Genomic DNA, 26,918 nt, shown 5'->3' on the forward strand with positions numbered 1-26,918 from the left:
AAAGATGCTAAATCAGCACTAGAGGCTGTTTATAGACAAGTCCATAACCAAAGCCCTGGATCTGCACATTCCCAGTCTCTGGGAAGTTCAGGTCAAATGTGAATTTTGTTGCCTGTTTGCATAAACCTAACCAGCCACAGCTGCAGCCAGTGTTGGGTTTTTGTTAATGCAGAACAAAAATGCTCAGAGCCTTGGCTCCAGGATGGCTTGTGTTTATCTGATCTCCTCGAGAGCCCAAGCTTGCCTTTCAAGTAAGGAGCAGATGGAGGAACAAGAGAGTGAAGGCCACAAAACCATTCTGGGTGAGCATCGTCTTGCCAGCTTGGGGAGCAGAGTGAGAGGAAGACAAGCTCTTTGTCAGAGCTCCTGACTCCACCTGGGAGGAGCACAGCTCCAGGCAAAGGATTTCAGCTCCCATTAGCAGCACCACCAGCTGGAGCTTCCAGGGGGAGGGGGCTGCCTGGCTCAGCCACCACGCAGCTCCCACCTGCTTTGCCACAATGACTTCATGTGGCTACCAGATCCCCAAGAAATCAGTGCCCACCATTTTCACAGATGAGGCTCACACAGGCTCAGGGCACTGCATGTGTGCAAGGACCAGCTTCCTTTCCCACTACACAGAGGGCTGTGGCTGCCATGCTTGGCAGACCAAGGGCATAGCACAGCTCAGCAGTTTTGCAGCAGCCTTGATTACCCATAATTGCAGCCTACTGGCATTGGAGATTTTTGTGGCCTATCCCTGTTGACCTTCTTGCCTGTCTTATGCTTCTACCAGCCCTCATTCCCCCAATCCTCAATGGAGCTCGAACAAATACAGAGGAAGCATTAGCAGCAGGGAGGGAAGAAAAAACTAGCTTCAGAGACATAGAGGGAGAAGAGGTCTTTTGATCCAGTCCTGCATCCTTCAGGCAAGACTCCTGAAAATCAGCAGTTGTGTTTGAAGCCTGGTGACTCCAGTGTTTTCACAGGTGTAGGATTTGCCACAGAACTTCTCTTTGCTGAAGTCTTGAGCTCTAGCACCTTCTCTTGCACAGCTTTTACTTTGTTGTTTTTAAGTGTTAGATGAGCTCTGTTCAAGGTAGCAATAATAAGCTCAGATCCTGCCCCGTGTGTCAATCGCACTGACTCCAGTGGAATTTACTCAGCATTTCCACCCTGCTACATGAGATCTAAAAGGGTTCCCAACAAACAATGGCTTACCTTTGAATTAGGCAAAGATTGAAATTCTCAGGCTAGAAACAGGAAACTGAGGCACAGAACATACCCTTGTCTCTAGTCAAATAATGAACCAGTAGCAATTTGGAGATGGGAATTCTGACAGCCCAACCCCACGTTCTCCTCCTGACCATTAGATGGCTGAGCTTATTAGAAACCAGGTACAGACAAGTTTATCTCCTCATAAAATGACCCTGCAATGAAATTCTCTGTAGTGTTTAACCAGTAAGCACTTTTATTGTTGATTTTGAATCCATTAAGACTACATCACGTTGGATTATAAGATTCTGGCTACATCTCCCACATATGCATGCAGGCATTACATTTGCAAGGTTTTATCAAAAAAATGGAGCAGGCGTATAAAATGCATAAAGGTTATATGATTATAAAATGGAAGCTGCATGTCAGTTACGGAAATTTGTACCACATGTACCAGTAACAAACCCACACCCCCATGTAAAACTTCTTTGTCCCTCAAAAATACAACTGCTTCCTCTGTCCCTCATCTCCACGGCCTGGCTGTCTATCAGCCCATACCCCCACTGTTTCTGAACACACACATCTTTTTCTAAAAAAAGTTTAGTACAGTACATTTTTTCCCTTAGAAACTAAAACATTGCTTCTTCACTACCCCCTCCCCCCCAATGAAAAATCTGTCATAATCTACACAGCTGTTCAAGCACAGTTATATGTTAGGAATCTCTATTGCATTATTCAAAAGTATCAGATTAGTAACAAACTTCTAAACAAACTAGGATGACCCAAAAATTCCCCTTCCCCCAAAACTACAGAGAACTGAAATTGCTATACTGCATTATCACACTTGCATGCATGTATCCTGAGCCACCTGTATTTATTCACCTTAAGCCCCTTTTAATAAATAACTGTCCAGCAGTAACATCCAGAAGTGTGCTGTCTCCTTCAAATTAAACTCTATATTTACAGAAGTAGGGCTGTTTTCTCAGTGAAATGTGTTTTTTTAAAAAACAAAACAAAATAACAACAATAAAAACAGCAAACTATTAAAGAAAGAAAGCGTATTATTGATATGTTGTCTAAAGACCAACAGGAGTAAAAACCACTAGGAGCACCAGGTGCACATGCATTTGAACTGGTACAGTTCATGAAATAATGTCATTCATTGTTATGCTCGCTCAGTCAGATGAGGAGCTGATTCTTTTCCTTTCTTTTTTTTTTCCTTTTTACATTTAGGACCGTCTGCTCTGCAGGCCACTCCCACAGATGGCAATACATGCACTGAGGTTGAAAGATGGCCATAAGTATGCTTTGATTGATGTGGTTCTGTATCAGCTTTAAACACATGGGGTTTCCCTCCCCACTGCTTTGCGCCGTGTGTCTTTTCAGATCTGTGCTAAGTGTGAGCAAAGGTCCCCCAAACCCACATTTTTCTCTTGGATTTGGGGAAGCATTAGATACTCACTTTTTGCAAGTTTCAAATGATGTTATGTGCTGGAAAATACAGGGGAATCATTCCACATGAGGACATTTCTTAGCAGTGTAACTGTCATCACAAATGACATACAAGCATACCAAAACAAATATTGAAATATCAAGGCAGTTAGAGGGATTTTGTCCCTTCATCTGTTTTGAGCCAGCTCTCAGCTGACAGACACCAATATTACTGCCTTGATTTCAGCTGGCCTATGTTGATTTACACCAGGTGAGGATCAAGCTCAACAGACAGTAAAATAGCAACCAGTTTCTCCTACTGCATTGTTACAGTGCCTGAGATCACTGCAAATGGGTACATTTCTACACAACCAAAAGACCTTTCTGTAGCCAGGGCAGCATATTCACTGCTCCCACCCTTGCAAAGGCAATTCAGTTCAGGTTCACTTTTTCTCTTCTTCCCGCTTTACCAGCAAACTAAACCTGTGGTGCTCCCATCACAGAAGCTGCAGCCAAAACTTGAGTTACACACCAAATGCTTAATTTTATATAGTGAAAATTCTGGGAACTCCATTTCTGCTGAATCTAATTTTCAAATTCATGGTGCTTCCTGTTTTACTGTATAAGGATCTGATCACCTGGAAGGCCAAACCACTCCTGTCCTCACTGCACTTGCAAGTTATGCAGGAATTCTTAGTATCTGTTATCTCCGCAAGACTGGCTGCTTCAGCAAAGTAGAATATTCCCCTCAACTGAAAACAACCGGCATGTTGGATGTGTGATTGTAAGAAGCTCTCCCTAAGCTAACACCTCCATGCTCACTGGAAATGAGTCATATTCTACCAACATTAACATCAATGCAAATCTGCAACAACTCTACTGACCCCTCTTAAGATCTGTACAGGTGCAATACAATACAAAATCTGGCTCCCAGGCTTTTTCGTTACCTAAAGTTTACTCCTGACCCATCAATTCAAGTTTATTAGCAGATGCTAATTCTGTAAGCAAGTTTTCCATTTTATTGTTAAATTGTTTGTGAGCTCCACCATTGTTTCAATCTCATCGCCGCCTGCTGATAAGAGACTTGGCATCTGCAGAGCAGTGGTCTGCCCAACTGCCACAAGCAGCTAAACCTCCAAAGCCATGTTTTGTCCTGGCAGGGGAATTGGTTTTATTACCCTCTGCCATTTCAATTCCTAGTTAGCATTTGTTGGCTCATTATTCTTAGACAGCCAACATGAGAAGCTGTTAGGTTCTACTGTTACAACTTACAGTAACTTACTGTACACGTTACAACTGGTCTTAGACCTAGCAAGTTTATTTCACATAGGCTTCCATATGACCAAAATAATGTCAGACAATGACCTCTGCTTGTAAAGCACCTTCTCCCACTTGCAGGTCCCTACCTCTTCACTGCAGTCATCCAATCCCTTTCACTGGTGTCAAAAGTGGAGCTTCACCAGAACTGCAATGGAAAACTAGACATGTTTTAGTTTCACCTTTCAACTGAAAAAAACAGATAAGTGATGACTGTGTGTCGCACTGGCTGCAAAAGGCCCTTCCATTCATAGGAGTGCTACTCTCTGAGCAATTTTTGTAAAGGAAGAGGAACCAATCAAAAACCTACACAGTTCCCACACACAGACACGCGCACACACATATACACACACTGCTCTCTCCCAGAAATCCATTCTTATGGACCAAATTACACAGACCCTACTCAAGTGACTAAAAAGAACAAGGACAGGGCCGAGTGCATCCCAATTCTCCTTTCTGATCACAATTAAGTCACAGGTCAGCAAAGTACTTGGGCATAGGGATGTTCCTCTTGACCTGCAGGACATTTTAATGCATGCAGAAGTGCTTTCCTGGCTCAGGTCTAAATTAGGAACAGCTCTAAGGCCAGCTGGCACCCACGACCATGATTCCACTACCTGCACCAACATACATGAGATAAAAGCATAACTCAAGACAGCAGAGCAGTGCAATAGGAGAAAGACGCTCTGTGGTTCTTAAGTTTATCTTTGACAGTCTCAACTGCATACATACGGCATGTCACAGGGATCAGCACAGACCGATGAGAGCTTGGTATGGCATTCTGCAAGTGGGACTTTCACTGGAAATAGTAAGCCTTATTTCTATTTGTACCAGTGCAACCTTGTATATCTCCAACAACTGCATGAAGAGGTCTTAAATATGGAGTAACTGCATGATACAGTTAGTGTTTTATCTTGGACTTCTGTGCCAATAATTACTGTGATGTGCTACACACCCACACCTACACACAGATGGAGAGATAGGTATATGCTGTGTCATAAAGCAACATAAACATTATTTCTACAACTATCCTAGTAACACAGCCAGTGCCAAAGCGAACCAGCATAGGGATTTGCAGCCACCCTCTCTGATACAATATGATAAGTAGTGGTAGAGAAAAAGCAAGCTCAGGCATTATTTTTGATTCACTAGGGAATGATCTGGGCACAACCCACTCAGGTATTGCTTAGTGAACACTATTCATGGGCTGTCCCACAGTCCCACGTCACAAATTCCCACCCCTGTGTGGGTGCTCACATCAGTTTCTGATGACATACAGAACTGAGGTCATGGGCGAGCAGTCACAACGTTTGGGAAATCCTCTAGCCACATATTACATAAAACAGAGATAAAAACTCATACTAACACATCACACCAGGTAAACTGCAAGGTTACATATCAGTGGGATCTAGGCTGTCAAAGAAACTGCTACTCATAGAGGAATTCATGTTTGAATCACAAGAGTGTTCTGCTTGGCAGTAAGATCAAAAGGAAATTTATCTAATTAAACAGCAATGGAATCAGTCCCTGATATAAACAATGCTGCTGATATAAATAACACATGCTGTTTGCATACTACAGCATTCTCACTCAAATTGCATGTATATTTGCTTGATTTTGGACCATGTTCTCTGTAAATGAAAAGTAAACACCTAGACAAAATGTTTTTTGTAAAATTCCTCTGAACTTTGGACAAATCTGAACCCAGGTCTTGTTCAAGGTTTGGATTTCTAGAACCAATATCTGTGTCCTTCAGTGGTTATCCTATGCAACCAAGTCTGCACATATGCAAAAATGGGAGGCTTGAAACTGATTTTCTCAGGAGAAAAAGATATCCCTCTTCTATGCTAGATTACTGTTGCTAGATTATTGGCACATAGTCTCATCTTACCTCCTTATTGTTATAGCCTTCTTATAAACTTTCATGGAAATTCCACTTGCAGAACTAAAGGCAGAAAGTTATCTTTGCAATTATTGTTCCATATTAACATCTGGATGCAGTACTGTTGGGGAAAAGAAAACAAATTCCTCAATGAACTGTGTTTAACCAACTTGCAGGTGGCAGCTATCAAAACAACTGATGCACGTGTACCGGCTAAAGTTATTCATGAATGATCTGACATACCAAGTCAAACAAATGTCATGTGTAAATAGATCTTCAAATGTATACATACAAAAGCTGCTACTGTACCTAGATGATCATTTTGGTTTGTTGCTATACCCCATAGCTCTGAATCTATCCACTGAATGTTTACTCAGCACGTGTGGTTTAAATATATTCATACACTAAAATTGACATTTGGCAGTTTTTCTTTTTTTTTTTTTTCCTTCTTTTTTTGCTGACCAGCAACAAATTCTGATATCTTTAACTGTAAACCAATACTCAATAAATATGCCGTGTTCAGCAAAGAGACATGTTTTGTTGCTGAGGGTTTTGCTGCACTCTAAGCCATGGGCTGCGGGGGCGGGCGTGATGGAGGAGGTCCAGGAGGGACTCGCAATGGGGGTGGTCCAGGAGGTGGCTGCCTGGCAGGGGGCTGCAGAGACACAGGAGGAGAAGGATTCTTTGGAGCGTTGTTGAGAGGAACATTGTCACGCTGCGGCAACTTCGGGCGTGGGCTGTAAGGGGCAGAGGTTCCATCCGATTTCACCCGAGTGAAGTTTATGCATCTTCCCTAGAGATAAAGAAAAATTCATTATTGTCACGGTTTAGCCCTGGTGAGCAACAAAGGACCACGCAGCCGCTCTAATCACCCCTCCCCCCCATGGGGCAGGAAGGAGAATTGGAAGAAAAAGGCAAAACACCTGGGTCGGGATAAGGACAGTTTAACAGAACAGTGAAGGAAGCAACTGTAGATCCAGCTGCACCTAGACTCTCCTCTGAGAGAGAGTTTAGAAAGCAAGGGGGTCTGCTCTGAACCTCGTGACCCAACGGGAGGGCTCTCCTTTTGCCGCTTATCAGATTCCCCTTACTCCCTTTAACACGACACCCCTAAAAGTTCTCTTACAAACTGCCCCACTATTCCTGCGGAGACCTCATGAAATCCTGCAGACACAACCTTGTGTGAAGAGATGCAACACTCGGCATCACTGTCTCCACCTCCTCACCTAGGGATGTGGGAGATGCTTATGCAAACATCCAGCTGCCACAGGCATGGCAGAAGCCTGCACCTGGAAGTCAAAAGGGCCTCTCATCATCATGTAAAAAGGCTGGAGATGAAGACTGCCTGAAAATGCAGGAGTGACACTGCCAACAGCCCATTTACAGAAGCTGGGATGTGGTTTCCAAATAAGTAACTGTGGGCTGGAAAGTACCCATACCATTAGTGATGAACTCCATTTGCCAGCACCTTTACCTGTGCACAGCAGGCCTGTTTTGTTCCACGTAGCAATCATCCTAATGAAAATGGTGTGTACAGTTCAGCACAGAGGGGAGTGTTACTGGTTTCTCTATTTTCGACGCAAACACTAGCTGGGGAAAAAGGAAAAAACCTGTCTGGTTTGTTTAGAAAATATCTGTCCCAGAAGGCATCTTCCCTCCACTGTTTTGAAAGACCCACAGATCCACAGTGCTGATGACAGCCAGAGATTTAGGTTGCACACTAGAATCAATAAACTAAATTCAGCTCAAGGTTATGCCAACATCCCCCAAGCAAAATTCAGAAGAGGGACTCCAGATGTAGAAAAGCTTATTTCAGAGCTAAGCAGCTGTAGATCATGATCCCCACAGCTACCAATGGCTGTGATAACAAGGAAATACAAGAATCTACATCAGTGAGAGATCACTGCTAGCTCAGTGCTACCTGGTATGAGTAAACTCTGAAGGTGTTTAGGGAATGGGCTGAGTTTTGGTGGCAACCCCACAAATCACGATTTCCCCTGGAAACCAGACAAAGGCCATCACAGCTGAACCACAACTATCAGCTTTGTTAAGTCATTTCCAATGCCTGCACCTTCGCTCATGAAAACTATTTCTTTAAAAAGAAGCGAATCACTTAAGTCTATGGCTTCTCAGAAGAAAGGCAAGCAACGTCTCAACAGAAGATTGTGTCAGCTCTAGAGAGCTCAGAAAATTGTTCAGTAAATGTACTAATGCCCAAAGGGTACCATCCTACCACTTACTTGGATTGGATGGCTCAGGGCTTCAAGAGCTCAGCTGTAGCCAAGAGTTGTTTGAATAGGTGTGTTGTTACCTGTACATAAGACATACTCAGTAGTCCTCAGTCCCAGCTTTCACCATCACAGTTCACCACTACACTTAAACAACAGTGTCAATAAGTAGAATAAAATCCCCTTTCCAAAAATCGAGGCTCATTACAGTAGGCTTTGGTTATGAACCTGGTTCAAGGCAATACTATGCTAGGGCCAGAGCCTTTGCATGGAGGCAGAGGGCAAAAGCCAAGGTCTTGGTTACTTCCGCAACAAAGATAAACCATTGGATCAAAAAAACCAAATCGATGCTTTGCTCTACTCCATCACAGAATTCAAGCCCTCACCAACACTGTAGCAAGCAGCCATCCTTGTCAGCTATTTGTCTTCTGCTGTGTTTCACTGTATTCAGAGCACACTTGGAAATTCAGCAATATTTACTGCTATGCAATTAATGTTACAGATATATTGAACATATTTAACAGCTATACTGCAAATACATTTAAGAAAACTCAGCCTTGATATTTACAAAGCTACAAATTTGGAACAGCTAAATAACCACCCAGGACAAAAAAAAAAAAAAAAAAGCAGAAATGAGATTCACCATATGGTGAGGGAAAAAATTAAGGACGAAACAATCTCCTTCATAGTAAATGTAAAGCTGCAAATCCAACACTAGTACTTTTGCCTACAAGCTTTTCCTGCCTCTCTGTTGTGTATCTCTCCCCTCAAACATCAATTCCAAATATATTCATACTCTATAATCAAAGGGGATCCCATAAATCTGTTTGTATTACTTTCACTTCAGTTAAAGTGATAGGTGATGTCAAACTGCTGCCAGTTTCTGCCACACTCACTGATTTGTCAGACAGATGGGTAAGCTAAAGGCCATGCGCCGCATTATGCCATGAAAAATACATGGGTGGGGAGAGTCTGGCAGATAGAGGCTTGGATGATCAATGTATGTATCGTGACAATTCCTCACAAAAGATTACCGATGTTAGCCTACAATCTCATATATCAAAGACCTCTGGTCAATACCGGAACAAATCTTCCTGAGCACTTCAACCAGCCATTGATAAAATAAGGCCAAACTCTAAGCCAATGTTAGGATTTATAGCCAAAAGGGAAAGGGAGGAACAAATGATAATAAATCATAGGTCATAGTTTGGCTTTATCAATTGTATTTCATCAAAGGATTTCTAAGTTGAAGAATTATGGCCTCTGCTCATCACACTTTTCTAATAAGAGTGCCACAGCTATTCTGCCTAACATGCACATCCCTTTGGGGTTAGTTTATAAAAAAATCCACAGTGTTTCTCAAACATGCTAACCGCGGGATTTTTAATATGCTGTGTTTGAAACAATTAAGTAATTTCCTCTGCAAAGGCATATAAAGGTTTCTAAACCATAGAGAACACGGACAGAAATCAGGTATCCCGCACACTCAACCTATGCTCTCCCTGCACAGTGGATTAAGGGGGATTAATAGACAACTGCACTTTAGTAGTGGTAACAGTATTTTTTCTCCAGAAGCATGGTATACACCAACTGTTTTAGAGAAGGTGTCAGAGTTGCAAGGTGCAGTAATACCATGATAATCTCAGGCACAACAGCTGTCGGTAGCTGCTTCATTGTTTTCTAGGAAGCAGATGATCTGCATAAATCCAGTTCTGTCTGGTTTCAGCCCTGCTACCAGCACAGTATCCGTCAGATGGTGCAACCCACACTGCGTACCGTCATTCAGGCACCAACTGAAGGTCAGCAATGCACCATATGGAGTTTCACCCTTACTTCAGCTCACATCTGCACAGTCTTCCTAATGCACAATTATTTTGCCTCCCCATATGTCCATCCATTTGTTAGGCTCTTGTTATGCTGCTTGCCAAATTGGCTTTTCAAAAAGTACAAATACTGTAGCAGCGGGATCTGCCCTTGTCCCGACTCCAGCTTTTATCCCAGTGTAACAATCACATGTGCAATTCAGACACTTTGTACTTCTAGGCAATGCCTCCTCGACTACCTAGGATGTGTTTTTGTGTGTGGTTTAAGGCGAGAAGGAAGAGAGGAACCTCTTGAAAGCCACCACATCTTGTTTCTGGGCTACTTTCATAATAGTGCTCAGTACATCATTCCCCAGCACTTGTTCCCCCAAAATCTTTAGCTACTACTCAGCAAGTTTTCGGTGGAAAGGAACAACTGTTAAAAGGATCCAGGTAATTCCAAGAGCGCCATGGGCAACTCTCTTCACCCATGATACTAAGAGCATTTTAGCAAAAATAATTTAAAAAATCTGCCCCATCTGCCAGTAGCTGTCCTTCTTCTCTGTTCATTTTAATACATGCGTTGGTATTTATTTAAAAAAATCAGATCCAGTTTTGTCTCTGTGTATACCAGAGTGTTTGTGTACACAAAAGTACGTCTGTTTCTTATTTTTAGCTGCGTTAGTCAACCTAACAAAAGATATCTTTCCAGTTACAAATTTTGCTTGAGTTTTCATTTACTCTTTGTTTTGCTTATGGAGTCTCAGTGCTGCAATTCTGACTAGCAGAGTGGGGTATCTGACTGCCGAAGAGTTGGCTTCACTTAAATGTCTACAGAAATTTCTTGGTCTTTGACTTTGTAAGAAAATGATACTTGCCTTTACATTTTAGAATGGATTAAAATAAAATCAATCCTTTAAAGTTTGAGCAGACCAACTCAAAACACTGGACCTCCAAATCAAAAAAATAAAGTAGCTCCCAGTCAAAACTGGTAAGGATGCTGAAATCTGAAATGAACATAGTTTTCATAGGGTCAAATGAGTAGCCACCTTTCTCCCCAGTTTTGTTCACGGATGTCACTGGCATGACTCTGCCAGCTTGCTATGGACGTGATTCATCAGCATTTAGCTTCACTTCCTAAATATATATCGATAGGTTCAGTGTAAAAGTGGAACTCTAAAACTTGAAAGATTAGATTCAGATTTTTATGCTACTTACAAAACCACAAGAGTGAGCATCTACAAAAAGTTAGAATCACCTTAGCTAAGCGAAGGTTTTGATCCACCTGTCCAGAAACCAATGGGATACTTACCTTTAAGATCAGTGACTTTTGCAAAAGTTGAATCTGAGAAAAATTAGAGGACAGGGATTACCTTTAACAAAGAACAAAAGTGTTTTAGCAGAAACACCTACCCCAAGTATCCTAAAAGAGCAGCAGTATGGGAAACTTGTTCAGCAAATGTATTTATGAATGAGGTAGATTATGGATATAGTACTATTATAGAGCAAGTTGAATGGAGGTGGTAGAGAGTTCCCACTATTTGAGTTCCGTGGGCAAATGTCAGGATTAACAGCTGGCTCCTCAGGAGCCAGAATCTACGTGCCTCAGCCTTTGCCAAAAGCTTCCTCACACTGCACTGCTTCATGCTGACTGTGTGCTGAACATGTCACGGCTCATTAAAACCTTCACAGATTTCTTGGGAATTGCACTGATTACCCTGCAGCATAGAGGCTAGAAATTAGTGAGCTACTGAAACAGTTTGTCACTTAAAACCTAAGCCTGCCTGGTTTTCAGGCATATTCAAGCAACTTTTACTAACTCCTACTCATACATTTGGGACTCAGATATTGTCCTCCTGTTGAAAAGTAAAGTATCTGAAATGTCAGAGATTCCCATATCAGCAGTTCAGTGGCTGATCATGCTGTCAGGTCAATAAATATGTAATTTATAATTATTTTCTAATTATATTATTTAACAATTAAATTTTAATCATCACCATTAATTATACTGTGGTTATTGCATTAATCATTAACAATTAATTTATTAACTTATAATTAATTTTTTATATGTAGCCATTTTAAGTTATTTGGTCTCAAATCAAAACATTATGTATCATCAACATAAAATATTTGTTTTCATGAGAATCTGACTCTTTAAATATCTTCCAGTTTAGTAAGTCTTCTCTTGTCATAACAATTTTCTGGGGATCTGTTTGGCAGCTCAGCATTGATGCCTAAAATGATGGTAACCTAAAACTATGAAGAAATAAGAGAAAATGAGGTTGACTGAAGAGAGGAGGATTTTAAAAGTAAGGTCCAGTAAAGTGGCAGTGTCCAACAATAAGACTATAACAACTATTTTCTGTAGTGCTGCTTTTAAAAAGGAAAATCAGTTCAGCCCATTCTTTATTCAGTGAATTATATGGCCTCTTTATAAGTAAACTCGTATCACTTCTGCTCCCTCCTTCTGTGATGGAGTTATTGGAGGGGAAGGAAATCGCTGCATTGTGGAGTATGAATCACGCATATTGTAACAGTGAGGATCCTATTATGGCCTTAGGTACATTATATAAAGTCAAACTTAAAATTACAAAAGGATAAATGCAAATGCACAAGGATGATCCAAGCAGCAGCAGAAAACTCTGTTTACAGCAGAGCATGAATGATGTGGTGCTGTCAAAAGGTGTACCCTCGTAAGCTTACTAGGCTCACTCAATGTGCTGCACACTGCAAAATGAATTAGACTGAGCTTTAAGATGTGGAAGCTAACAAAATTTTAAACAGGACATGTGTCCTGACCCAGGAAGGGGTAGTGGTATTTAAAAGCAGCTGAGGCATGTGTGGATCCTTCACACAGTCCACAAAGATACCATTATAACCAAATTTTGTGTCTTTTCTCTTACTGTTTAGCAACCTAACCAAAGCACCCACAAGCCCCAGTCACTGGCTGACTGGTGGAGCACCAGGGAGACACAGCACAGAAAATTAATCCCTGCTTCATAAACTCTGATGCCCAAGTCACAAACGAGAAGATAGCTGCATACAGGCTGGGAGCAGAGCACATGGTGACAGCGAGACACAGCTAAGCAATGCCTTGGGCTACTGACACATTCAGAGTAAAACGTGTTTGCTTAGCTGAGGCTTGGCCCACATCACTGCCCAGAAAGACCAGGTGAGAGCAGAGATGCCTGGGGCCCTCTCACAGAGGCAAAGGGGGACCAGCCTTGCTTTGTAAAGGGGTGGGAGAAGAAATTCTTCAGAAACGTAGTATGGCCTCAGACACCCTGGCTATGGGAGCCAAATAGGTGAGAAAGTAGGATTTATGGGGTGGGAAGGGAGGAGAGAACACAGGAGCTCTTCTTTTGACACCAAGGGTGTGATAACCCAGTCCAGGGTATCCCCCAGGGGCCAAGGGAGGTAGGTTGCCAGCGCAAACTCACAAACAGGCCCATGGCATGCACCGCACGTAACAGCAGCAATAAAAGTAATTTTTAGGTTCACTTCCTAAGTGCAAAAGTCAACCAAAAGCCTGCATTTTTCAGGCAGAAGAAATATGTCAAAATAAATTTCACTTGAGACACACAAATTGTTCAATTCAAAACATCTTTTCTTTGCATTTCAGATGGAAAATGTGTTTCAAAACAGAAATTGACAATATTCAGAATTTTTCAAAGGTATTTTTTCCACTTCAGCTAATTCCACTAACATGAAAAGATACTTACACACCGTCTAAAGAAGCAACTTCTAGCCAAAACAGAAACAGTCATCTGGAAAATGGTGTCCAGATCTATTAGGGAATTACTATACTGATAGGAACTGTTTTGCAGTAAGCTTAATATCTGCAGTACTCCAGACTACTGCTGCTTCTTTAATGAGAATACCAAGAGTTGATTACAATCAAGTACTGATAGCTTCCCAAGGCACACATATCTGCAGACACTACCCCCCATTTCACGGTCCCAATTGTGCACGGCACTGCTTGAAAGCAGGGATGGGTCCTCTGGGAGCAGTCAGTTTGAAGACCAGTGCAGGAATACACTGAAGAGAAGTGAATTACTTCCAACTCAGCCCTGCAGAAATCAGCCAATACTGAGGAATCTAAAGGAGGAATAGCTCATCCAAGGAAACTGGCCTTTTAAGCTAGGTCCAGGACCCTGCAGCAAAAGGGTCTTTTGTGCTTTGTGCTGAGCGCATACCCATCATCCAGCTCTTACATGCCTGATACCACTTTTCCAGCTTAGGCACACAGGAAAGTGACATGGAGAACTCATCCCAGTATCGAAGACAGGGCTATTCAAATAATTTGTATCACACTCCATTCAGCAGGGAGATGCATGTTGTTTCCAACCCTGCCTTAGGAGGAAAATGCAGCAATGGGCTACAGACACCTCCTGAAAGAACAGCCAGAGTCACAAGATATCTTGCAGGAATGCACAAAACAACACGTCTCGGACCTTGCTGAGGTTGTGTCTGAAGTAATACACAGCGCAGATCCATAACAAAGCCTGTTGATTCTAAGGCCTAAAAAAGCTGAAGTTGTAACCAAGGTGATGGAATCAGTTGACCATAAACATGAACAGTGCTGCTATGTCCCTTGTACAGCCCTACCCACCTGGACATTAGGTCTGGGAACGGAGGGTCTATTCTCTACGTAACTGTTAACGCTAACCATAGTGGGTAATTGTGTTTTTGTCAAGAGAAATGATGGAGTGTGTTTCTGTGAAACGGACTGAAGAAACTGACCAGGACTGCCAAGCTTGCGAGCCCAGTAGGTACAAGGTAATTCCGGCAGGGGGAGATCGCGACCACCGACTCACTGACCCCCTACTCAAGTAATACCACCTACTCAAAAAGAAACGATAGAAGAGGGTAACTGAGTCTGCACAACAATTTACGTAGGAAGCGAGAAAGTTTACACCAATCGCCAAAAAGAATAATACTGAATATGCATGAATAAAATAAACATGTATATTTTTGATCTATATAAACTGCATGTAAAAGGTAGGAGGTATGCACGTTCGGTGGAATTATCCCCTGTGCATCCAGCGCTGCAATAAAGAATGCCTGCCTCTGAACACTACATTGGTGTTACAAGGTTTTATTCCTGGATTTTTGGTGACAAAGTGGCAAAGTGAACAGAAAAGGCATAATCAAAGTTAAGGTGCATCAGGCATATTTTATATTCAGTACCGATCTCGAAGTACAGTCACGCCAGACCAAATCCCACCCAGATCTGACAGAAATATTTTAAACTAAACCTGTCCTCGCAAAAAACAATTTACTGCCTTTCTCTTTTCTGACAGCTTTTATGGACGAGGCACCCAGAGTGGAGGAAGTGAGGAGAGCCACTGTCAGGTCATGTCATCTACCCAAGGTTATGCAGCAGCTTTAGGAAAAAAAAAAAAAAAAAAAAAGAAAAAAAGGTATTTACAAGTTCAGGACTCATGACTCACATCCCTTGTTTTAACTACAGCACCACACATTTCCACACTTGTATGCTGACCAGACTAGAACGTGGTTCAAGAAAAACACAACAGTGGTTGGTTTGCAAAAGATTTTTCTCTTTCCTTCAGCATTTTCAAGGAAAAGGAAATTGCATTTGTCCATCACCTAGAATGGGGAGGGCTTTGGAGCACAGCAACAAGAGCAACAAACATTTGCTGGGTGCAACAGGCTCAGCCTTGAGGTATTGGTGGCTTGCTGGGACGAGCAAATTAGGCCACAATGGATCATAATTGGTCTTGCTCAAACTGTAATTAAGTGTCATTGTGCTTTCCAGGCTGAATTGTTTGTGTCTTCAGGAGCAAGCTGGGATTCTGGCATGCACAGAAGAGGAGCACATTGCTCTTTACTCACTTATGGTATAAGATAATGTTGGAGACTCTCAGAGAGTTTTCTGGTGAAAATGGTTATTATTTTTCCTTGCCTCAGCCGAAAATGTAAGATCCTGGCCCACCACACAGACAAGCTTCCTCTTTTTTAAGAGTCTGGAAACAGATACAAGTATCCTCAACCCATCTCTGGGTAACTGTCCCCTAAATGGCTCTGCTGCTACCTAGAGCAAGTACACGGTAAACCCACAGTTCCCAGGTTCCTCTGTGCTTATACCAAGAGAAGAAAATCCTTGTGAGACTCATACAGTTCATTATCAGTGCTGACAGATTTACAAAACACAGAATAGCTCCTCTTCCCCAAAAGCTCCTATGTTAAGTTGGATGGAAGAACTCCTTGGGACACAACCACCTTATTATTTCCGGGAATGAACACACCAGGGAAGCAACTCAAGAACCAAAGTCCTGACATGGAACTCTCCTACCCATTTCAAGTATCCTGTTAGAGATTGACTATAGAGAAGATTGATTATGACTATAGAATAGAATAAAATCATAGAACTAGAACATAGATTAAATTGTATGAATACAGGTGTGTTAAAAAAACATATGATCATGGAATGCTGCTCTCAATTGTCCCCTTATCATGGTTGGGTTAAAAACCAACTGATCTAAGATAAGAATAAGAAGGTGTAGCAAGACTAATGTCATAGGTCAATAGGTTAAATTATAGAAATAGGAGTAAGTTTAATAGAACATCTTGAAGTCTTTCTCAGGATTGTACCAAACAGAACTCACAGAATAAGATAAAGGACAGACAATGACCCCAAGATGACCCTGAAACCAAGCAGGACCTGAACCCAGCTAGGGACAATTCTGCTAAGACAGAAGAATAGAGAGAATTTAATAAATGTTGTATTTAAGAAACAGAACGGTTGCTTAGAAACTTATGAAGATTCTAGACTTGATGTAATCGGTTTAAGAAATGTACATAAACTGGTCTAGCGAGTCAAGCTTTGCCACTCACTGAGGTGATGGCCCAACTCTGAGTTGTGAATAAAGCAATACCTAGCGTAACCCACCCGTGTGACGGTAAAATCTTTAACACTAACACTCTATGCAAATATATCCCTGTCACGTTTCCCCTATGCAGCTTTACCGGTCTATCAAGTACCAGCTCTGCATTTTGAAGTTACTTTTTTCTATGAGCACCCCGTTGCTACCCCTCTCATACCAACTTTGTTATACACCCTCATCTCAATTTACCAGAGACAGCAGCCCATCCCCTAGCAGCAGAAAAACAACAGTTACACCTCCTTTCATTTTTGAAAAGTTCTGCTCCATTCAGAGTGCCTGGCCTTCAGCATTGCAAGATGGGACACTGCTCTTGGTAGGCTTTGCTTCAAAGTTTCTGTATATCCCACTGCTTAAAGTTACCAGCCAGTGAAGAATGAGGTGTCTACTTGGGTAATTACGTTCCCTAGAAGAAACTGAAAAAGGAGGGGAAAAGGAAGGATATGTTCACATGCTAAAAAAAAAAAACCCAACAAAAAAAAAAGGCAGAAATATCTTAGAACACTGCAGAAACCACCAGTGTTGCTGCAAAGAGCACAAAGTGTTTGCAGTCTTGTTCCAGAAACAGTTCCTTTCTGAGACTAGAACTGGCATATAAAACTGGAGGATTTTATTATTAACCTGACATTTATGTTCAAAGCAAGATTAAGTTAAGATTAAGACTTAACAAACACAGCTCATAAGTTCTTCAGGTTGCCTAGTATCTTTGTGTTACTCATACAGTGGCAGAAACAGTGATTTGGATTTTCTTCTGGTACCACATTAACCACAGTAGTTTATACAAGAACAGAGGCATCCAGAACTACAGCTCCTCCGTAGAAAGTAATGATGCAATAACTTTTGATTTTTATTATCGCTCTGTGCAATAACATGACTAATAGCATTAATACATTATCTTACACCGTGTTGTTTGTTTCTAGATCTCAAACACCTTCAGAAGAAGGTCACAGCATATAGTGAAATGGATTCCTACATGGTTACTAGAAGAATGTAAGCAGAGAGCTAAGGAAGACTGGGAGGATTAAGTTCTGGACTGTTACCCAACTCAGAAGACAATGAGGGATTCACAGCTCCCAGCAACCCAGCTGAAACAAGGTAACATGTGATTCAGCATTGATCCAGGGGTGCTGCCAAGAAACAACTAAACATATTGGCCGCAGCATATCTGTTCACTTGCATGTGCAAATCGTGGATGTGTACATGCAGTCCTAGTAAACAACTGTATGTACATTTGTGCATGTATCTTTTCAAAAAACATGTACCTTCAGTTGTAGCCTTCTTCCTAAGCCCCACAATACTCACCTGACTCCAAGTCAGGCCTGCATACCCTGTACTCTAAGTACAGTTATGGAGCATCAATGAAGTGGAAACCAGAAGCCTGGAAAACCGCGATAATGGTACGCAAGAGCCTGTTCCCCCAAGGCATGTCAGAGTTGCAGTTAATAAGGGACTGAGTCACTAGTTCTTATCCCAAAGTCATGTCCCCTGTAAAAAAACCCCGAGAATCAGACCTGACGAAGTTGCTCCTTTACCATAAATACCAAAGATATCAAAGTGGTACACATGCTTCAATAGGAGCATTAGAACCCCCGTCTACCTAACAGAGTCCATCTACGAAGTGTTCAAAGTGCTGTTAGGAACATGGTCTCACTCTCCTAGCATTTAATCATTATCACTGTGGAACTACAGTAAAATAGAAGAGAAATAATTTACATCAACTACAGCCAGGGTCTCCAAAGTCACAGCTCAGTGTCTTACCTACAAGGCCAACCTTTCTTCATCCTGTTGTGTAGCCTGTGATAAGTAGCACCAGCCCTGGGATCTGTACCCATCCTTCAGAAGAGCCTCTTGTGGCTGTTGTTACTGAGCGTGCCTCCAGCTCCCAAAAAATGTGGACGCACCACTAGTTCCACCCAGGGGCAGCAGTATCTATCCCCAGTGCCAATTTTTGAATTCCTCTTCCACATCAGAAATAACATGATCCTGGGGCAAGTGAGGGGTAATGTCAGTATTTAGGCTTCTTGCAGGACAGGAAATTCCTTTGCCATTGCTTATATACTTCCAGCTGCAGTGCTCAGCACATCCTGGGAACTATGCATTAGGACACTGGTCCCACACCTGCAAGCTTTTTCCCATGCCATGCCGCCTGCTACAGCAGGAGTGAACCTTACAGATACTGGTTTCCTTGGCAAAAAGGAAAAAAAGTAAAAGGGGGGGCTACGTGTCACATTTTCATTGAAAGTGACAAAACGAGATCATCCACCGTGGCAGGCCATGTCCCTGTCTCTTTAATTTTTCAGAAGCTTATGAAGGTAATCAGCTCCAGAAATGTTAAGCAAAGGAAGAAAAGCCCCAGAACCTGGCAGAAGTCACTGATGAATACAGTTTTAAGGAACTTAGTGTTGCTTTTCCAGCACCCCCTGTAGCTCTACCAATTACTACTTGGGCAGGGAAGCCTATTAAAAGCCATTACTTGGTCTTGAAAAAAGTAATTAGTATGAGCTCCAAATAGCACTGGTAGGTGGGCAGCTAGCATGGAGTGACAGGCGGATGCTGCCATCCTCATGGGCTACATTCAAACTGCTGATCACCTGTGGGCAGCAGCCAGAAAATAATTACTACTCATTAATAATCCATAGGCTTGATGTCCCACCATTCATCTGGGGAGTCCCAAATGCCTGGCAGGCCTTATCTAAACCTCACAGCTGTCAGGAAGGTAAATACTTGGTTCACATGATTATTTTGCAGCTGGGAAACGTAAGGCACATAGATGTCATGGTCAGCATTACAAGGAATTACCCAAAATTTGAGGGTAGTCAGACCTTCTGAGCTTTAACAAACCTATCAGCTTAAAAGTGATCACTTTGAAAGGGATGCAGAGAATAAGAAACCTGTTCCACTCATTTCAGCGGCTGGTGTTTAAAATTCCAGGTGCTGTGCCTTGTTCAAAGTCACACAATGACTCAATGGTGAGAACTTGAAGGGACTCAGAAGTCCTGGCTTCCAATATGACCAGCAGCTCATAGCTTGTGAAATTTTTGGCTGCATGGCAGCCTTTTTACCTTCAGTTTTACAGAATGCAGAAGGAAAAAAGGCTTTCAGATTTTTGTACAACAGCCTGCTTCTAGTCCCCTTCCCCAAGAAAGGGCTTTGGATGTGCAAACCACAAGGTAGTACTGCTAAAGCATTGCTTTTTTTGAAGTCCCATGAGCATCCAAGGGTAATAGTGACAGCAAAATCCAGTCTACACTCATTTTCTGTTACAGGTAATTTTCAGTGACAAAAATGAGATCACTTTCTAAAGCTCTAAAGTAAACAAGAGCAATTCTGCCTGGGGGGCAGGGAAATGTCTCCTTTTTTTTAATTGAGGTTTTTGGTAAACCGAGCCTCTGAGACTTTCCTGTGAGAGTATGTGCTGAAATGCAAAATGGAATGGATTTGCTGAAAGCAGCAACTAAGCAGACCATTTGAAAGAAGCATCTCACCTTCTTCTCTGAACATATTGGGGCTTTTAATGTTTACTTCCTGGCATTAGTAACAGCCACACTTTTGATCCATGAGGACAAGGGGAAGAGCTTGAAAGTTCCCTTTTGCAGAGATTACTGACAACCTGCCTCACCAGCTACTGTGGCTTCTATGAGATACTTCAAGATAGCCAGACACTAATCCCAAACTCCGATCTTCATAGCAGCCCCCTGCAAGCTCAGAACCAGGCTCAGGAGGACACCAACACAGAGTGATGGGGAAGTCCTCAAGGCAGCCTCAGTATCCTGCACAACACATAGCTTGCCAGGCCATGTGGCCACTCTGACATGATCCCTGTTCCGGGATGAGCAGAGTGCCCCAACCTCAGAGCCATCAATCCCTTTGTTGAGCCAGAAGAGTGACTGCTGGTCCTCTAAGCCCCAAATTTCTGGGAGGGGAAGGGAAGAATAGCAGCATAGCTCTAAGGGATCCATCACTGCAGCAGTAGCACAAATGCCTATCAAGGGTTCACCTTTGTACATTACTGCAAGGAAGAAAGCCCAGCAATCTGCAAGAGAGCTGCTAGCCCTTTTTCATCTTTTCATTCCTCTGCTGATGCTGTTGGAGAGCTCAGCAAAAAGCGATCCCACAAATAGCAGCCTGTGTGTTTATCCCTTGCTGTCCTATCCTGGTACAATAGAAGCTCCTGCCAGCGGTGACCTGCAGAAGTTGAGTGAATGGGATCCTGTGACCCTTTACTGAGGTACTTGCCAAACTAGTAACAACCAATTTCAGTGACTGGGCCATCACATGATCTTGAATGGAGACCAAGAGGAGGAGCTGTCTGCAAAACCAAGCCAAACACTGTGGACACAGCTCCCAGGAGAATGGGCATCAGAGCTTGTGTTTGGCTGGTTTTCTTAAGCCATTTCCGAAAAGCACCTGTGCTTTTAACAACTAGTCCTATTAATACAGTCTTGTTGAATGCTGCTGGGTTATCCATCCTGGGATCCTCTTCTTGAGAAGTCCCTACCATGACCTGGAAAGCATCAGCAAGGACAGGGGAGCATTCAGGAGCCTCAGCCAGCTCTGCAGCTCAGCCATACCCAGGGCTCCTACCAGCAGCTCTATTCCTGCACCATCAGAGAAACAGGGGAAGCAGGCTGGTCACCAGCCTACTGCTCTCAGAGGGCAGGACTGCAGGGCAACAGTCTGTCTGGGGACATGCAGTGAAATGACTGAGAGAGACAGCAAGGAGAGAAAAAAACACAGAAGGAAACAGAAGGGAATGTCTACAGCAGGAGTCCAAGGGGATTACAAATTGGGAAAAGAGCAGGTGGTTTGGGAAACGAAACAGGTTCATGATGAAAAAAGAAATGAGGATGGACAAACAAGCAGCCCTGGCCACCCAGAGCAAAGGACAACAGAGAGTCCTTTGCAGTAGTCAGGCCTGTATTCCTGCACACACACTTCAGCCTGAATTTCCACTGCATGGCTCTCAAACACATTCTGGAACGTGCTGCACCACATGAAGACTCAAGAAGTACAAACAGTGCCATATTTAACTTCACTTCATGATCGGAGTGGGGGAGAAGTCATGTTTGGAAAACCTCGGGTAGCAATACTGCCTTCTCTGTATGTTCTGCAGAGCCAAACAGAATAGGGCTGTGTTGTGGGGGAAGATGCTGAACAGCTCTGAAAAATGTCTAACATACTTTTGCTTCTCTGACAAAACCAGATACATTAGTGAATAACCAAAAACATTAACATACTTTGATTTTCATCAAAACTATCAAGGAAAGAGGTTTTCTACAAGTATTTTTCAGAATTTTGGGGGGCAGAAAAGCTCCCAAACCAAAGTACTCATTTTCAAATGATGAAGGAAATTATACTTTTCAAAAGAAATTTTAGAGTGTTTTAATGTCAAAAATTGTCCTTTGACATCTTTCCCTTGTCCCAAAAGCCTTGTGAAAAATATTTTTCTCCCTGTACTGTAGATGTTCTTTCACTACTATAACTAATATTTTTGTTGCACAGAAAAAAAACTATTTTGCTGATTTCCCACAGTGGCTACAAAAAGTCAAGATATACCCAATTGTAGCAATGAAAATGGAAAATGACAACTTTTTTTTCTTAATGGAGGTAAACTGTGAAACAGAAATTTCAAAACTGTAACTTCAGTGAGTTACCTTGTTCCTGTGGCAAACAATCTACACCTCTGGTAATCCCAGAAAATGTAAAAATAAGTTGACTGATTTGGGGAAATTCAGAGACAGGAATTTTCCTAGTCATGAATCCAAATGCCACTCCCAAAAGAGAAGTTGTGTGTTCCTTTTGCCTCTGAGCTCTATGTTTTCCTGAACAACCAAGACAATTATGAAATTACCTTAAAATCAAACAAAAAAAGGTAAACTAAAAAACCCAAAGAATTCTTCCCCCCTGCCCCAAAAAGCAAAGCAATCCTCTCTCAAAGATCACCACACAGTCACTGGCCTCTGGATAGTGCAGCCTGGAAGAACACAGTGCACCAAGGCATGTCCAGCTGTACTTTCATGTCTACCCAACAGTAAACCAAAATCCATCTACTGCTGTCAGCACACCTGTACAGGAGACACCTGGTCTCCACCCGGGCTGGGTCAAGTGGAGCTGTGGGCTTGCTTCCGGGGCTGCTGGGCTCCTCCGGCTCTGCCAGAGCTCCATGCTCTCCATGCTGCCACTCACAGCACTGACTTGATTTCCCCATTCTTCAGCCACATAGTAACTGTGTGCATGAATACTCATATATATATATATATATATATGTGTGTGTGTATATATATATATATATACACACACACACTTCAACCCCACCAAAAGCCTAAATCACATGGAGCCAATTCTCCACTGAGGAGAATTGCTACTAGAAAAGTCAATCGAACAATAAATAATAAGCTTCCTCTTTTCTGTGCTAGCTTTCTCCATGAAATACAGGCCTGCGATATCCTTTATTTTTTCACAGCAAAAGGATGTCTAGTCATCCCAGGGAACAGAGATGATCCTATTCTTCCACTGAATCTGGCTCAATAGGATTCTCTCCACCCTATTTCGCAGAGGTAGGTTTGATTTTTCTAATGGTCCCCCCGATAAAATATTCCTTCAGCTTGCTATGTTTTACATTGCCTCTTTTGAGTCCCTCATCCTCCTCACAGCAGAGCTGGAAGGCAAGGAACTGAGGATCCCTGTTTGGAGCCAGTCCCCTGCATGTTTCTTGACCACGCAGGCTAACAGAGGCTCTGCTGTGCTCTGCACTGATAGAAATGTACCAACTGAGGGAGTAAAAGGCAAAGGATAGATTGATATTATACAATGTTAGTGCTATCAAAATACAGCTGGGCCTAAAGAGACTATTCAGAAGCTCTAGATCGTGCTTAAAAAGTAAATAAGGTGTCTTGAACACAGCTGCCTTGAAAATGCAGCTTAGTGAAACAGTTAAGATCATTTTACATAGTAGCATAGGAAGCTGTTCTCTTCGTTTAGTTACACACCAAAAGAAAAAGGGAAGAGACTAAACTTTAAATACTGAAGCTGCTTATGTCTGGTTAATAAATAGACAAATGCCCTAACAGTATTTTGCCAAAAGTTGGAGAGATGTAATGTATTTTCCCTAAATTATGCAAATTAGGGATGCTTTTTAAGACTGTTATTATGCGTAAAAATCATCCAGACAGACAAGCCCAGCACAAGGGCCTCTGCACCACTCCTATCCCAGAAAAGCACTTTATGGTCCCTACTGCTGTAACTATATAATCCCCTCCTCTGAAAGTAAAGGTGATGAAAATTATGGACTTTGGCCAAAGAAGGGCCACAGGGGGGAGAAAGATGCTGTTATCTCTGCTTGGTCCTTGTGTTTTAAAGCTCTGCTGCAGAAAGTCAAATCTGAAGGTGCCACAGTCGAAACAGCAACACTCATTTCTTCTGGAATTGTGCCTCCCAAATAACAAGATAGAGACAACCGTAACAGTGCCAGGCTCTCACAGAGAGGTCATGAGAGAGCTTCAAAACTAAGCTATCATGAGTGACCCAGGTGCAGCACACAGACATCTCTGTGGCTCTGAAAGGCATCCTCCCAGGAGCAATCTAGTGCTGACCTGTGTTTGGCCAATAAACTTAATCAAGACAGGAGATACTCTCTGCCTACATATAGCATATGACCAGGAAATGTGTCTTTGCATAGAATTCTACAGAAGCTTTATCCTCCTTTAACTTTGCTATAACTTGGTTCTTCATCACATATACAGTTCATGATTTCTCTCCCTAAACACTTCACTCCGTTACCAAATCTGAAAAGCATTTTTATGAATCACAGAATCACAGAATCACAGAATCACAGAATAGTAGGGGTTGGAAGGGACCTCTGTGGGTCATCTAGTCCAACCCCCCTGCTGAAGCAGGGTCAACTACAGTAGGCTGCACAGGATCTTGTCCAGGCGGGTCTTGAATATCTCCAGAGAAGGAGACTCCACAACCTCCCTGGGCAGCCTGTTCCAGTGCTCCGTCACCCTCAGAGGGAAGAAGTTCTTCCTCATGTTCAGATGGAACTTCCTGTGCCTCAGTTTGTGCCCATTGCCCCTTGTCCTGTCACTGGGCACCACTGAAAAGAGCTTGGCCCCATCCTCCTGACACCCACCCTTCAGATATTTGTAGGCATTTATAAGGTCCCCTCGCAGCCTTCTCTTCTTCAGGCTGAACAAGCCCAGTTCCCTCAATGTCTCCTTTCGTAGGGGAGATGCTCCAGTCCCCTCACCATCCTCGTAGCCCTCCGCTGGACTCTCTCCAGTAGCTCTTCATCTTTCTTGAACTGGGGAGCCCAGAACTGGACACAGTACTCCAGATGAGGCCTCACCAGGGCAGTGTAGAGGGGAAGGAGAACCTCCCTTGTCCTGCTGGCCACACTCTTCTTGATGCACCCCAGGATCCCATTGGCTTTCTTGGCAGCCAGGGCACACTGCTGGCTCATGGTTAACCTGTCGTCCACCAGGACACCCAGGTCCCTCTCCGCAGAGCTGCTCTCCAGCAGGTCCACCCCAAGCCTGTACTGGTGCATGAGGTTGTTCCTCCCCAGGTGCAGGACCCTGCACTTGCCCTTGTTGAACCTCATCAGGTTCCTCTCTGCCCAGCTTTCCAGCCTATCCAGGTCACGCTGAATGGCAGCACAGCCTTCTGGTGTATCTACCACACCTCCCAGTTTGGTGTCGTCAGCAAACTTGCTGAGGGTACATTCTAACTCTTCATCCAGGTCGTTGATGAAGAAGTTAAACAAGACTGGGCCCAGTACTGACCCCTGAGGGACACCACTTGTCACCAGCCTCCAACTAGACTCAGTGCCGCTGATGAAGTTGGATAGGAAGAATAATTAATGTTGTAGAACAACTACTGCATATTAAATTCAAAACAAGCAGTCCCCCAGAACCCACAAATAAAGAATCTATCCTTTGACTCCAACACATGTGTCCAGAAAAAACAAGGCTAAGAACTTAAACTGCTGAAAAAGAGCAGCTGGCCAGCTTCTTTCTTGGTCTGCTCAAGTCATTGCTGTGAAGACATTGCTGTTGACCTTTTGGGGCAATACTTTTAAATAGATGCCACAGCAAACATTTTAGCTCATTTTGAGATCTCTGGTTCGTGTGACAAATTTTTAGCCTTACGGTAATGTGAAAAGAGACAAGCTTACAAAAAAAAAACCCCCACATCAAAAAGAGAGAAAAAAAAAAAGAGGGAGTGGTTGGTGTTGGTGCTGCTAACAGAGAGGTGATGTGCCAGTGTGTTTGTGACACCTTACCTTATCCCCTGGCTGTGGTCTCATAAGAGAGACTTGATCATAGCCTCGTCGAACCAAAGCCCACAGTGCATCAAGTTTGCCCTGGAATTAAAAAAAAAAACAAATGGGGAAAACAGCACAAGATTAAACTGCAGATGAGTTGGTCCAGCTTTTCTGTATTGAACTGTCTGCACAACATTCTTCCTGCACCCTTGTCCTGTGTGTACTGCTTATCTAGACAGCCAGAAAAGAGACCTCAGTCGGGCAACATGTACCTGATATACCATGGGCCAAATTCACCCTGCTTGAAACTCACTGAGGATGACTGCAGTTTAATGTGAACAACTCGCTTAAGAGGCACAATTAGATAGGTGTTACGCGAACAAAAGGCAAGAAAACAAAAGTACTGTACCGATGGGAGGTGAGGCGAGCTGGAGCATGGATAAACAACCACAAGATTCCCTATCTAGGCAGGTTTTAAAATTCACAGGTACTTTCCAGACAATAAATTCAAGCACTGTTAAACTGATCTGTGAGCATGGTGGGGAGGGAGGACCTCATCCCACAAAGTACTGGTCTGCGACATGGCCAGAGGTTTCTGGGATGAGCACCGTATGCTACTCCCTTGGCCTGCCCTAGCTCTCCAGTTTCTTCCTCTGTAAGCTGAGATAACAGCTCTGCCCTGCCTCAAGGGTTGTGTGAGGATACATAAAGGCAGGGAGACACCAGATACTATAATTACATGGGAGAAATGAGGGTGAAAAAGTGTGGAGAGACAGAATGACTTGCCCAAAAATCAAACACTACATCTTGTGGCTGAACTAGAGGGGAACAGAGCTGAATCCCAACCCAAGGCCTTAGCCACAGTGCAACCAAAACAAGGACTGTACCCTTCAT

General features: G+C 42.9%; 1 protein-coding gene across 3 annotated transcripts in view; it reads right to left on the reverse strand.

Moving 5' to 3' along the window:
• Positions 1–1,432: 1,432 nt before the first annotated feature.
• The window catches only part of ANTXRL (ANTXR like), a 66,772-nt gene continuing 41,286 nt past the window's right edge, over positions 1,433–26,918 (reverse strand). The window contains exons 17-19 of one of the 3 annotated variants that reach the window (XM_075423336.1): positions 26,043–26,123; positions 7,299–7,414; positions 6,529–6,617 (exon numbers count right to left, since the gene is read on the reverse strand). In XM_075423336.1, the coding sequence (XP_075279451.1) occupies positions 7,340–7,414; positions 26,043–26,123 (156 nt within the window). In that variant the 3' untranslated portion in view covers positions 6,529–6,617; positions 7,299–7,339. Of the gene's footprint in view, positions 6,618–7,298; positions 7,415–11,166; positions 11,228–26,042; positions 26,124–26,918 lie in introns of all 3 variants that reach the window. The other 2 variants (XM_075423337.1, XM_075423335.1) reach the window with 2 other exon arrangements.

This window comes from Opisthocomus hoazin, chromosome 6, assembly GCF_030867145.1.
Source record: "Opisthocomus hoazin isolate bOpiHoa1 chromosome 6, bOpiHoa1.hap1, whole genome shotgun sequence".
Taxonomy (NCBI): domain Eukaryota; kingdom Metazoa; phylum Chordata; class Aves; order Opisthocomiformes; family Opisthocomidae; genus Opisthocomus; species Opisthocomus hoazin.